We start from the raw sequence: 13,861 nt of genomic DNA on the forward strand, positions 1-13,861 counted from the left end.
GAAAAGGTTAGGAAGGTTCTTAACCCACAAATGGGCCCCCAGTGGTGAGCTTATGCAAAGATACAGGTAGGAACTAAGAAGGAGTCATCATGTGAGCTACATTGATAAATAGCACCACATCAGTGAGCTCTCATGTAGAATGTATACTGAATGCCTTTTTTGAATTTGTTAATTTACCAAACACATACACTATTATAATACTCTAATCCTAACATTCCCCTTTTCAGTATCTCCTGATTGCCTTAGTCAAGAATCCAACATCTTTCATAATCTGACTGAGCTTGGCTCTGCCTTTCCAGCCTTATTTCATAGTATTTTCCTGCATCAACACTATGGTCCAACCAAACTCATCCTATTCCTCCTTCTATATAATCTTATTTAGTATTGTAAGTAAATGTGTAGACATGTTTTATGTGTGTGTGTTATATGTGTATGTGTGTGCATACATATACACACACACATAATACAACCCATAGGCAAATGAATTGACAGGCACTAAAACTGAGACCCTGAAATACTGAAGTTCTATATGATGAGGCTTTACTGAATTTACTCAATTACTGCTGATCTCAGAGATTTAACTAAATCACTCTATACTGTTAAACCTTGGGTGACCTAATTAAACCTGGTCAAAAGTTGCTGAGATAATAATAAGAGCAAGTTTCTTTCTTTACTTTTAATGTAATTTAGCCATAGTTATGTCTGTGAAATAAATCATGTGACTTTTGCTTTTAAACTTTGTAGTTTAAACCATGTATAGTTAAAAACAAAATGGACTATATATAAATTAAGGTTTTTGCCCAATGGATTATATTTCAAGTCCCAAATTACATTAAGCAAGGAAGATTTCATTTAGTTTCCTTGGTCAACTTTTGTCTTTTTAGTCAAAAAGAGAAATTCTCTATAGTGGAATTTTCCCATGCATAATCTTGTAATTGAAGAACAGAAGGGCCTTAGTACAGCATCTAGCAAGAGCAGTGACAATGTGATGTGTCATAGCTGTGGAAATATCAGTGCATTCAGTGAACAAAAATGCTATTTTCAAAGGAGAGCTCTGATTATTCTGGCTAATAGACACTCTGAGAATCTGAGCACTTTGCTTGTATTATGACAATGGGCCTGAAATGTTTAATTCTAAATATAATTGCATAAGAAATCCATCATTTTCTTATCAGCAATTTCCTTACCTCTAGAGTCTATGTGATGAGTTGTATAGAATATAAAGTGCAAAGCAACCTTCTAAAAGGAAGCAGTCACAAATTATACTTCTCTTTTTATATCAGTGCATTAAATCTAGAGGTTTTAGTCTTTTCTTTGCCCCAGTGTACAATCCATCATAAGCATGGGTACACCAGAAGGCTGAAGTAAGATTTGGAAATCAGTTGAGATTCCCTCTTCTTTTTCCATTACTATTGCCTAGAACTACCTGGAGCTGCCTGCAATACTGAAATTGCACTTTCTATAAAATCAGTAATTTGGAACTAAAGTCAGCCTCTGGGAAGAGGAGTTTTGAGGAAGTAACTAAAGCCATATTGAATGGTGAGAGTAAGTCCCAATGTAGGTTTTTCCCAGCCTCTGAAAAGAAAGACAATTGCTTTCTAATATAAGTTGTGATCATGAGATTGGTATTGAGACTCTAATATTATAATTTAATAGAATAGAATTTACCACATTTCAACAATACAGAAGCAAACTCATAGCCTGTCATTATATTGATAACATTTGTTGTGGATAGTCCCTACCTTCTAATTTATTTTCTTGGGAGAAGACTCACAATGCCAGGCATGGATTTGTAATGATTGAGAGAAATATGAGAGAAGGGACAGAAGAGACATGAATTCTAAGCATAAAGGTTTTTGAATCCCAGTGTCTAGTTGGCTTTTCTTTCTGTAAACCTATTTAGTCTGCCAAATTCCCTGGCAAGATGTAGTAGAAAGAGAGTAATTAGGTTTGAATTCTACCTGTGCCACTTAACCGTATATGACTACAGACAAATCGCTTAACTTTTTTGTGCCTCAATTTCTCCATCTATAAAATGAAAGTTTCTAGACAACCTTTAAGATCCCTTCTGACTAAATCCTGTGACCTTATGATCTCTTTGTTCACTCATTCCAGGTCCATATCATAAGGCTAAAAAATAAATCCCATGTTTCTTATAGGACTGAAAATTTTGCCTCTGCTCAATGCAAGTCCTTGTGAAAGCAAACAAGTCCCTTTATGGTAGACCATTTCCCTGAAAAGTAGTGATGCAAATGAAAACCATTTCTCCTGACTCACTTCACATTAACTGCTTGACCCACGCACATTAGGCTGGCTTTTAATGCTTTACAACATTTGAGCACTATGGCCAAGAAAATAGGTTGTTTGCCAAGTTTTGAGAACGAACTCTTTCAGGAAAAGGGGGCAATGCAGCTCCATAGCAAAGCACTGGAGTTCTTAAGAAGAATCCTTTTTGGGGAGAGTAATTTTCTCAGTATTACCTGAAGCATGCATCCTGTCCACTCCCCAATCCCACCTATTTATTAGTGTTCTGCCAATAAAATGTTTTCATAAAAGGGAGACTAAGAGACAGAGAAAGCAAATGAATTCTGACTTCTTCCTGTTCATAAATCAAGTTAGGAATACATTCAGTGTTTCCTGGCTTTTAGTAGTTTTTGTCTAGTGAAAGCACTAAAATAATTAGTGTGCTAGGATGAAATCTTAAAAACCACAAATCCTGTAGAAAAATCATTTCTGTGTCACCAAATGCCCCCTTTTTTTCTTTTAAAGATCAAATGAATTCTGGATTTAAAAGTTTTAAGCTTTTCCAGGTAGCTGGCTAAAGATATGCTGTGGGTTATTTCTCAAATTATGAGGATCTGGGGTAATTTTTTTCTATGCTCTGTGCTACTGGGTTTTAAGCAGTTATTCATCACTTTTTAACATTTTCTATATTTAGGTCTTAGTTATATTTCCTCTTTAAGACAATTAGAATCTGAACATACTTTGGGTGGGGCAGAAATAAAAAGGATTGAAGGTTTTCTTTTGTAATGTCACCATTTGCGATGATTATTACATTGATGACTTCTGAAAGCATAAATCTTTCTCACACACACACAACACACACTTATGGATTATTTATTTCTTCTTTATTCCCCCTTTTTACCAGTCATTTGAGTTCAGGATGCCATTAAGTCAATATTTGTAAGAGTTTCAAAGGCTAAGTTACTGAAATATCTTTGGTTGGTAGCCAGCAAATAGTAAATAAGCTCTCCATCTCCTGAAGATCTGAATCTTATGAAAAATACATATAATTATTGGTCTCTGAAGCTATTTTAAAGCCCCAGATTGTACCAGCAGATCTAAAAATCCATTAAGGATTACCATTACTATTGGATAGTCTTGATTTTTAAAAGTAAAAAATTTTTATTGATGCTATTAATCACTGAAATGAAAATAGGTGCATGTTTTCCCCAGTATATTTAATGATATATACTATGAAAGAGCATCAAATTTAGTATCAGCAGATCTGGGTTAGATTTCTGAATCTGTACCAAGTCACTTAACTATTGTGACCATTCCCCTGTACCTCTATATTCCACTTTTCAAATGAGAAAAGTAATATTGTCTTGTCCACTTTATGGAATTATTGTGAGGCCTCACAATATCAAATATATGTGAATATATGTAAAAGTACTCTGAAAAATCGCAAAGTATTATACTAACATAAGGTATTTATATAATCAGGAACTGCATTCAAAAGGATATAAATGCATAGGTGAGAGGAGAAATTTCTTGACAGGTTATTAAAAAGAAGTTAGGAATAGTCAGGATAAATACCTAACCTCTTGAGGCAAAGATCATGGAGCACAGCTATGCTCTCAAGAACAGAATATTCCTCAATATCACTATCAGAGACAAAATACTGAAGTGTATATAAGCCAGCATTGCATTTCTTATATTTTCTTGACATAGAGAGATTTCAGTGAGACCCTAGCCCCTTCTAAAGAATTTAGGACTATTATAATCTATCTATCTATCTATCTATCTACATATATTTTTTCTACATTTTATAGTTACTTAATTATAGCGTGCTTTTCTTTTATTCTCAAAATTTTTATTGCTATATAGAAGTACTATTGATCTTTTGTATTTTAGTTTGCAATCTACTATTTTAAGTTGTTAATTTTATCAATTTATTTCTTTTCTGATTTCCTGATATTTTCTAAGTAAAACATCGTGTAATGAGCAATATATATATTATACACACATACACACACACACACACACACACACACACACACACACACATATAAACAATCTTTGTTTAAAACAGAAAAAAAAAGAATTTAGGGCAAAGTGCCTATGTAATATAATTCTTATTCCTGTGAAATAATAACTGTTACTATCCCATTTTATAGCTGGGAGGAAAAAAACCTGATTCTTGAAAATGTGATTTATATAAAAAATAAGATCTGCTTAAACTGTTCTTTAATCCAGTAGACTCTGATAAAGCTATGGATAAAGAAAAATAGAAAGCTTTTTAAAAGAATTAAATGATAGATTTATCTGATGATAAACCTATGAAGCTCTCACTCCCCATTCAGTTTGTGTTTTTCTTTTATCAATACTGTGCCCATATATTAGTAAGAGACTATGATTAATATATCCTGAGAGTCAATACTTCAGAGTTTCATATAAAAATGTTACTCCCAAGATTTTTAAATGGTGGATTTAATTAGTCTTAAGCTAGGTTCTATACCTAACTCAAGATGTAACCTGAGGCAAGGCACTTTACTACTTAGTTTTCATCATTTGTCAAATAACAGACTTCATGATCTTTCAGGTCCCTATCAGCCCTGATACTTTATAATGCCTCCTTTCTTAGTTGTCAAGAGGGGAAAATATTTAGAATGACTCCAAGCATAGCATGTTAGAAATAGTTGTGGGTTGGGGGCCCAGACCTGAATTCTTGTCCCAGTTCTACCACTAACTAATTCTGTGACTTTGGGCCTCCAACCTCTTTAGACCTCAGATTCTTCATCTCTAACATGGTGACAAAGTTGGACTAAGTGACTTGTAAGGTATAATAGCATAAAGAGGATGAAACAGAAAGGGGACTAAAAAAGAAGTAGGAGAAACTTGGCTTCAAATAACTAATTTAATCTCTCTACTCTTCAGTTTCCTTATCTGCAAAATGGAAATAATATAAATATTAAATATGAATGTTTTGAGATGCATACTGTATAAATATTAATATTAATTAGAACCCTTTATTTCCTCTCAACTCCCCTCCCTTACACACATATTTGTAAGAATACAATGGAACAGAATGTGCCCTGATCTGATGCATAAAAACAATCACAGTGTCAGTGCAGAGGTTCAAGATGCTATCGAGGTCTCAAAATATGTAAAAATATGTTTCCTCCTACTGGGTTAGTGACCAACACTTGAGGGTGGGGAAAGAAATCAGAAATAAAGAGAAATAGAAAGCTATAGAAATAGATGATAGATAATAATCTAATAATAGAACATTGGTGATTCTTTTGCTAAAAGAGCTGCCTGAAGTCCATTCTCTTCCACATTCCCATATTCTGTTCTATCTTCACCTTCAAAGGTTCCATTTGGATACCTGGTTTAATGTCAGAATTTCAAGTTTAACCCAAAAGTCTTGGTCACTTTGTCTTTTAATTTTTAAGGTGTTGTTTAAACGTTCTTTCTAAGGGTCTTTGGATTTATTACTGTATTTCTATTGCATTTTTGTCATGAGGAATCTGAATTGTCATTTGTCCTTTCTGACCCTTCCCCAGAGAGAAGTCATTAAGCTATTAAAAACTTAATAGTCTAATGGAATTTTTTTAAAATAGGCAGTAGAACTTGAGTCACCTATTCTGGTTTCTTAAAAATGTTAACATCATGGTTTCAAGTTGAGCTTTCCTGTCCTATCATAAGTTAGAAAAAGCCACAGAGAAAAAAATAATCTTTTTTGGTCAACAGGATTTGGAGCCACATCTGTTTCCTCTGGCTAGTCTGAGAAATCGTGCAGAGTTTTATAATGAATTGTTGTTTCAAAATAAAGAGCTGCACTATATGCATCATGTACAACTGACTCTGGGAATTTCAACTTCATTTAATAAGGACTTTTATTTTTAAACATACAGTCTTCTTTCATTTTTCATAATAGAACTATTGTTGTCAGAGTGCCTATTATTACCAAGGACTTCAAAGCACTTTATGGATATCTGGAATGGTTAAGATTGCCTAAAAACAGGGGAATGGATCTGTTGACACTTCACTTTTGATGTAATTTTGGTAATATTCATTACTTAATCTTGTTACTTATTGTGTTCCTTTGAATCAAATACAAAGGAATTTACAAATACAAATACAATAGGATACTGTGTAAGGCAGTGTGTAATACATGGATCAGAAGAAATAAAACAGTCTCTTAGGGAGCTTGCACCATTGTGGATTCAAATAGATATTCATAATCATAAGGTAGAATATTTAAGTGTGATAAGGAACAAAGTGTTTTAGGAGATCAAAAGAAGAGAAGTTTATTATATCTGATTGGGAGGGTGCTAAACCAGAATGAGAATGGACTAGGCCCAAGGCAGAAGATACAGAGAAACATTTTTAAAATTGCTTTTTAAAAATCATCTATTTTACTGCCAGTTCTCTGTGGCATGAAGGTATTTTGTATTAAGTTAAATCATGTTTTACAGTGAAGATTCAAAGCCTTCAGTGGTCTGTAAACACATTGGGGCTCACTTTCAAACACTGCCAACGGCACACAAGTGCCAAGGCCCAACTCTGCCGTTGAGGAAGTTGAGAAGAAGAGAGATGAAGAAAATCTTCAAAAATGCAGAGTTTCTGATCCTTTTTTTTTCACCCATAAATATAAAGCAGTTTCTACTTTTTCCTCTCACCATTCATCCTCCTATTCTCATTTCCTCCAAGCTCTTTTCTTAGCTGTGGTATGTGTGATAGTGTATTATTTCTTTTGTGTGCTAAAAAAACAAAACACAATAACAAAACAAACAAACAAACACCCAAGTTAATAAGAATGAATGGTGTCATGCCTAATAGAAACTGAATATAAAGTTATGAGATATATTTTAATGAGATGTCAGAATTTATGAATCCAAATTAATATTGTCCTTGAAAATAAACTTATTTGAAGTAAAACATTTATTGCAGCTATGTTATTCTTGCTCAGAGTTTTAGGAACCACTATAATTGCCTTGGAACCATTCTGTAAGCCAAAAAAGAAAATTAGTCTTGTACTGTTATTTTATAGTGACTTAATATTTTTTAACCACCTTCCAGAAGAAATATGCCTTAAAATCTATAAGCATTTCCAAAGATAAAGCTCTAAAAATGTTGCAGTCAATGTCATCTAGAATAACTGACATTCCAAAGTGGCTTTTTTGAAATATCAAAAATATTTATTATATACATAAATTCCACCATTCATTGTTTTTAATTAGTCATGTTACTTTATGATCTTTATTATTCAAAGAGTCTAACTCACCAGTTCAAGCTATATTAATCATTAAGTTTATAGTAGTTCTGTTAAGGTATTTTTGGAAACGTTTTTTAAAAGAGCATTCCTTTAATTTGAGTGCTCTAGTATTAAGAAGAGGGAAAGCAACAGAAATAGTAATTGTTTCTAGATCATCTTTGTACAGCTCTCTAGAATTCACCTTCCTCTTATACTGTATAAGAATATAGACAAATATGACTTTTTATGAAATATTTCTGAAATAAAGAAATACTGTTAAACCCATCTACTTTCTTACCTTACATTTCTATTGTTTTAATATCACTAATAACTGCATGTTTATATTCTCTTGAAATCCCATACCTGGAAACCTACTACTAGCCCCATAAATTAGATAAAATATAGCTAAGCTTTTTGAGACAATAGAATCTCATAACATGCTATAATAGGGTGGCAGAGTTAGCAGTAAGAACATAGCCACATTTCTTTTCTTTGTCCTCACCCCAGTCTAACAAATAGACTTATGGGAGAAGCCTCAGATTCAATTAGGATTGGTAGAATTTCTTGCTTTGGTTCTTAGATCCAGTATATAACTTTCTAGTTATTTTAAAGAAAGGTTTCCACTTTCTTTAATGTGTTTCCTTCACTCTTTCCTTTTTGAACTTTGTTTCTTAAAATTTCATTAACTATTTTTGTTTTACTCTTGACAGTCATTCTCTGCTCTTAGTACTAAGAACAGAATAAAGGTTCTTGCAGGCTGAGTCATAGGGTATATGCATTCTTTTCTCTGAGTCATTGTATGTTTCATTTCCACAACTGTATATATAAAGGATCATTCTCTGAGGGGAAAAACAAACCAAAAAACTTGCCTACCACTAATTGAAGGTTTTCTGGTGCTTTATGGGGTTTGGGAGGTGGAAGATGTGGGGCTTTGGGGGAAACAATAAGTAATAGGATTCTTGAAATTATGACCAAATGTCAGTTTGATGGATTTTTAAAAACTTTACTATTGTTAAATACTACCTTGTGTTTAGTACCTTGACTGGGAAATTGGTAGTGCTACCTTCCATTCAATTAAACAAACATGTATTAAGTCTTTTTATATTCAGAGGCCTTTCCTGGATAAAATAAGACAATGATTATTCCATTTTGTAAATGAGGAAACAGGTACAAAAAGTTAGAAGTGAAATGTAACAGAAGACAGATTAAACTATTGATAAGCTGATCACATATTAGTGCTATTAACGACTGTCTCAGGTAGCTTCAGTTAAGCCAGAATTTGGCTTTCTGATTCCTTCTACTCATCATTTTTTATTTGATTACATTCATATGCCACAATTTGTTCAGCTATTCCCCAATTCATGAATGTTCATTCTGTTTTTTGCCACCCAGAAAAAATCCTACTACTAAGAGCTTTTGATGAAAAAAATTATGGAATAGTTTTGCAAATCTGTGAACTATGAACATTTTCTTCCACCGTAACACTGTTGGCCACCTATTACAACTCAAAAGAATTGATAGTGAGAGTGTCTGCTGGCTGTCAGCCTGAGATACACAAATCAAAATGCCAATGCTATGAAATCTCGAGCACTATTTTCAATCAGAATCTATTTGGTGTGTGTCTAAGTGCAAGACTAATATTAAAATGGGCATTCTGTGAGGGTGCAAAGACATTATCCAAATCCACCAATCACTTTCCCAAGAGGAAATAGTGCTAAGCAAGAAGAGGGTCATTGAAACTTAAAAAAAAAATGCACACGAAAGCAAAAGGAAATTCAGAAGGAAACATTACTTGCTAGATAGGTTTTAAAGTAACATGTGAAAAATGTATTATAGATGTTTTAAAAGTGAATGGTGTGAAATGGAGATGCAGTTTCATATATACCCTTTGTGTAGTCTGCAATTTATACGCAAGTGTTCCTTTTTTGATGTTTAATTTCAGATTTTAAAAATAATTTTTAAATTATTCTATAAATATTTAAATACTATATAAATGCTGATTGATATTATTATCGTTATTATGGTTTCTGTTAGAAAACCATAGTTTTGTGCTATCTCATATTTAGCTGTCAAAAGAATGATACAAACACTTTAGGTGCTACACATGTAAGAGGCAAGAATGATTAAGCTTCATAGAAGAGGTTTGGAACCCCAGCTAGGCTTTGGAAAATGAGTAAGAGACAGACAGATGGAAATACGTAACAAGGACATTCTGAATAGAAAATGGAAACCAAAGGCATGGAAGCTGGTGTATTTGAGGGACCGTGACTAAGCAGTCTTGCCTGGTATATTGGATTTTAAAAGTTCTTTGTTGATACTGTTATCTTGGAAACCCTAACACAAGAAAATTATAGAATTTTAGCCCTAGAGATCATTAGGTTACCCCTATCATTGCAGAGAAGAAATCAAGGACCAAGAGGTTCAAAACTTTGCCTTAAATTACATTCCTAATTAGTAGCAGAGCTTGGACTAAAATCCAGATTTCCCCATACTGAATAAAATCTATGAACTATGTTACCTCCCTTTCATGATAAAATGGATTCTTAATATTGAGAAAAATTGTCCAGTTTACAGAGTGGTAGTGGTAAATAGCTTATGAACGACCAAGAGCAGTTATGAAATCTCCATTCCTGAAATTCTTTTAAAAAAGAATAGATTTTTTTCAGAATTATTTAGACACTCTCCTAGTTCCCCTTCAAAAGATATACCCCATTATCTCCCAAAGTCCTTCAAATTTTGTGATTTTGTCATTAAAGCCAGGTATTGGTTGTAAGTCTATTGAGTAAACATCTAATTATTCTGTTTAACATTCAGTTTGTTTTAGCAGTTTGTCAACAAGTTCAATTTTATTTTTTGAATATTTTGTTCATGAATAAGAGAATAAATAACTCAAAAATTTTTGACTGCATGCCTACTAGGGTACCTAATGAACATTAATTAGATTGAATTACATTTTACTGGACTAGCTAGCCACTCTGATAGTTAATTACAATTAGGTTGCCCATTTCAGAGACCTGTCATAAGACACAAAGGAGAATTTAAGTAAAATATTTTGTAAATCACAAGCTGCTTTATAAATGTCAGTAAGTATTATTATTACTACTTCTGTCATTACTTTAAAAATTGCACAGTTCTTGTTTTCCTATTTTCTCAGGAAGACATGGGAAGATGATAAAATATACACATATAAAGAATACATTTTATTTAACTTATACTTTAACATATTTAACATGTATTGGTCTACCTGCCATCTGGGGGAAGGGGTGGGGGAAGAAGAGGAAAAATTGGAACAAAAGGTTTTGCAATTGTCAATGCTGAAAAATTACCTATGCATATATCTTGTAAATAAAAAGCTATAATAAGAAAAGAATACATTTTGAGAATACATAAAACAATACATGAACAAGTATATATTAATTTAGTAGAAAATAATATGCCAGGTATCTGAGCCACTTACTAGAAAAGGATTGTTGGGGCTTTGTCAACATCATAGACACAACAAGGCTTATCATCTAGTTAACAAAAATCATTAATTAAAATAGTATCCTACCAGATGGTGCTTCCTCCTACCAACTGACCTGGACTCTCTAACACCTATGACTCACTAAGCTGGCCCTGGGCTTGGTTTGTGGTACTTGTTGCAGCTACAACCATTCCTAGTTACACCTTTTCCAAATATTAGTGGGCCCAGAAATAACGGCATGAACAGAATAGGGTCAGGTTACTAGAAGGGCTGCTTAAAGATGTTTAATTTGAATATGGTTTTGAAGGAAGAGAGAGATATGACTTAACAGATCTCATTTTTGATGAATAGATTACAAATAACTTCAAATTAGACAACTGTACTTTTATAGTGGGAAGAACACAGATTTGAAGTTAAGAAACATGGATTCCATTTCCAGCACTGCCCGTCACTAGCTATATGGTCAAGTTACTTTTCCATACTTCATTTTCTTGTCTATAAAATGAAGAAGTTGGATGAGATAAAGGCTGAAGATACTAGCTGTAAAATGTTATGATTCAGTACTATAAAGAACAAATTTTTTTAGGTTTTTTTCATTATGAACTTAACAATTATCAACAAAAAAGAAACATTTCAGAATACAGAAAAAAAGATTTATATGTGAAACGGCCTGTTATGTACAGTTTTAAAGTTGTTTTTTAATATATTTAAATTTAAACCCAGTATTAACAAAATTGCCTTGTTTTTTATGTTTCCCCCCAAAAAACTACTACTACTACTTCTACATATTTTAATGTTTTCTTGTAGCTTCTCCCTTCCTTTTTTCATTCCTTCATCTCTATCACTAACTCAGTCCTAAATGCAATCAAGCAAAACAATTCAACATATTGACCATATCTGAAAAATGCATCTTATGCTATGCTCCGCGTGTCTCACCTGACTGTCACTCCCTGAAAACCAAACTTTACCTAATTTCTCTAGTACGGAAAAACTACTACTAGCTAAGTAATTTATTACAATTATTCTTTTTATTTTTGTTGTTATTAGCTGCAAGTTCAAATCTATTAGTTTGTACCTTCATTTATTGCATTCATTAACAATCACCAGTAAGACATAATCCAACAATATATTTTTTATATTTCCTATTAGGAACATAACTCACTATTTCATTTAATGACAATTGCATGAAGATGCTGGCCTTGTTTGAATTTAGTAATTATCCTTTGCAATAAAATTCTAAATAGGGTCCTAGCTAACAAATTTGTGATTAGTTATTATCTGCTTTGGATTTATAACATAGACATGAAATTTAGGCTTAATACAGTGACTTACCCATAAAGCCTGGCTAAAATAAATATTTATATTTTTTAATTTGTTATTTATAAAAATACCAAGAAATAGTGTGGTACAATAAAAAGAAATTAGGGCCTCAAGTCAGAGGCCCAAGGGATCCTAGGTCTGCCACTTAATTCCTGTGTGATCTTGGATGAATTAATTAATCTTCTTGAGCCTTACTTTGCTCATCTATAAAATGAGGGGATGGCATCTGAGGACCCTTCAGTCTCTAAATATGTGGTCTTGTACTCTTGTGAATTATTTAAAACACTCAGATTGGCAATATGTGCAAATCACAATGAGGGATTCTAAAGCCACTTTGGAGCTAAAGTACAATATGGTGTGTGTGTGTGTGTGTGTGTGTGTATGTCTTAAGGTTATGGTATGTAAGGAAAAGTAATGCTCAGTTGTTTTTTTTTTCCTCCCTAGATATATTCCACCCTTGATATGGGGGAAAAGTGGACATATCCAGACTGCTTTATACGGGAAGATGGGGAGGGTAAGGTCACCTCATCCTTATGGCCACCGAAAGTTCATTACCATGTCAGATGGAGCCACTTCAACTTTTGACCTTTTTGAACCTTTGGCTGAACATTGCATTGGAGGTAAGCCAAGCTGGTTTGGATGGTTGTGTCCTTACTTAGAATGAGTGAACTATTGAACAAGGGAAAATATTTTTGCATATCCTATGAGGCAGTCTTTAATTACAAACTAAGTCTCTTATGAAACACTGTGGAAGAGAAGTTGAAGAACAAATCTCCTGGATTATATGAGGAATCTTAAAAATTATTAAAAATTCATATGGTAAAAATATTTGTGTCAGCCCTTTTTGTAGTGGCAAAAAACTGCTACATATAAGGATGGCTACATTCTGATGTATGTATATGCACATTATACTTCAATGCATATAGAACAATTTGCCTTCTTCTGATCCTACAAATAGAAAAGATGTGTGGAAACCAAATAGATTTTTCAGCTCAAGATTAGCCCTAAACAAAACTGGGGGAAAAAAAAAGGTGGTATATTTTGAATACTCTTTCTAGGACCAGTCAGTAGCTCCACTGTCTTGACACTAATTTTCATATATCCCCTCTAATTATGGTATCAGCCTTTATGATTCTTGAAATATGCTTTCATCTCTTAAAATGACATTTGCCTGCCCTATACTCTAAACTTTGTCATGGGTGCTCATAATATTTAAATTGGAAAATGACAACAAATGTGCCAAGATTCTAGGTCATTTGAATTCTCCAGAATTACCTACCTTGTTTGCTTCAGATTCCACATTTCTGGAAGCTTGTTTTGCATGCCTATAAGTTCATTAGCATGAGATTTTGGTAGTTTATTTCTCATAAGTGAGGAATTTGAAAGTACTTTGTGGCATATTTTTACTTCCTAACTTATTTTACCTTATGCTTAAAGAATAGAATTTGGTTTAGCCAGCCTGCTTTGCTTAAAAAAAAACAGCAGTGAGGGGGCAGGAAAAATGAGTAATACTAATAATTTGGTTATGATTTTTTCCTTTAAAATGTTTTTATTTCCAAGCTATTTCTTCTTAGGAAAGGATGAAATGGTTCAAG

The 13,861-nt window shown here is 33.1% G+C and overlaps 1 protein-coding gene and 1 long non-coding RNA gene across 3 annotated transcripts in view; one reads left to right on the plus strand and one right to left on the minus strand.

The window, feature by feature from the left end:
* Positions 1-13,861, plus strand: part of ABHD2 (abhydrolase domain containing 2, acylglycerol lipase) — a 108,216-nt gene that overhangs the window by 56,493 nt on the left and 37,862 nt on the right. For both annotated transcript variants that reach the window (XM_074295129.1, XM_074295128.1), the window contains one exon: positions 12,711-12,886. In XM_074295129.1, coding sequence (XP_074151230.1) covers positions 12,711-12,886 — 176 coding nt within the window. The remainder of the gene's footprint in view (positions 1-12,710; positions 12,887-13,861) is intronic.
* Positions 1-13,861, minus strand: part of LOC141558234 (uncharacterized) — a 64,765-nt gene that overhangs the window by 41,430 nt on the left and 9,474 nt on the right. The window lies entirely within an intron of this gene.

The sequence above is a fragment of the Sminthopsis crassicaudata genome, chromosome 2 (assembly GCF_048593235.1).
Source record: "Sminthopsis crassicaudata isolate SCR6 chromosome 2, ASM4859323v1, whole genome shotgun sequence".
Taxonomy (NCBI): domain Eukaryota; kingdom Metazoa; phylum Chordata; class Mammalia; order Dasyuromorphia; family Dasyuridae; genus Sminthopsis; species Sminthopsis crassicaudata.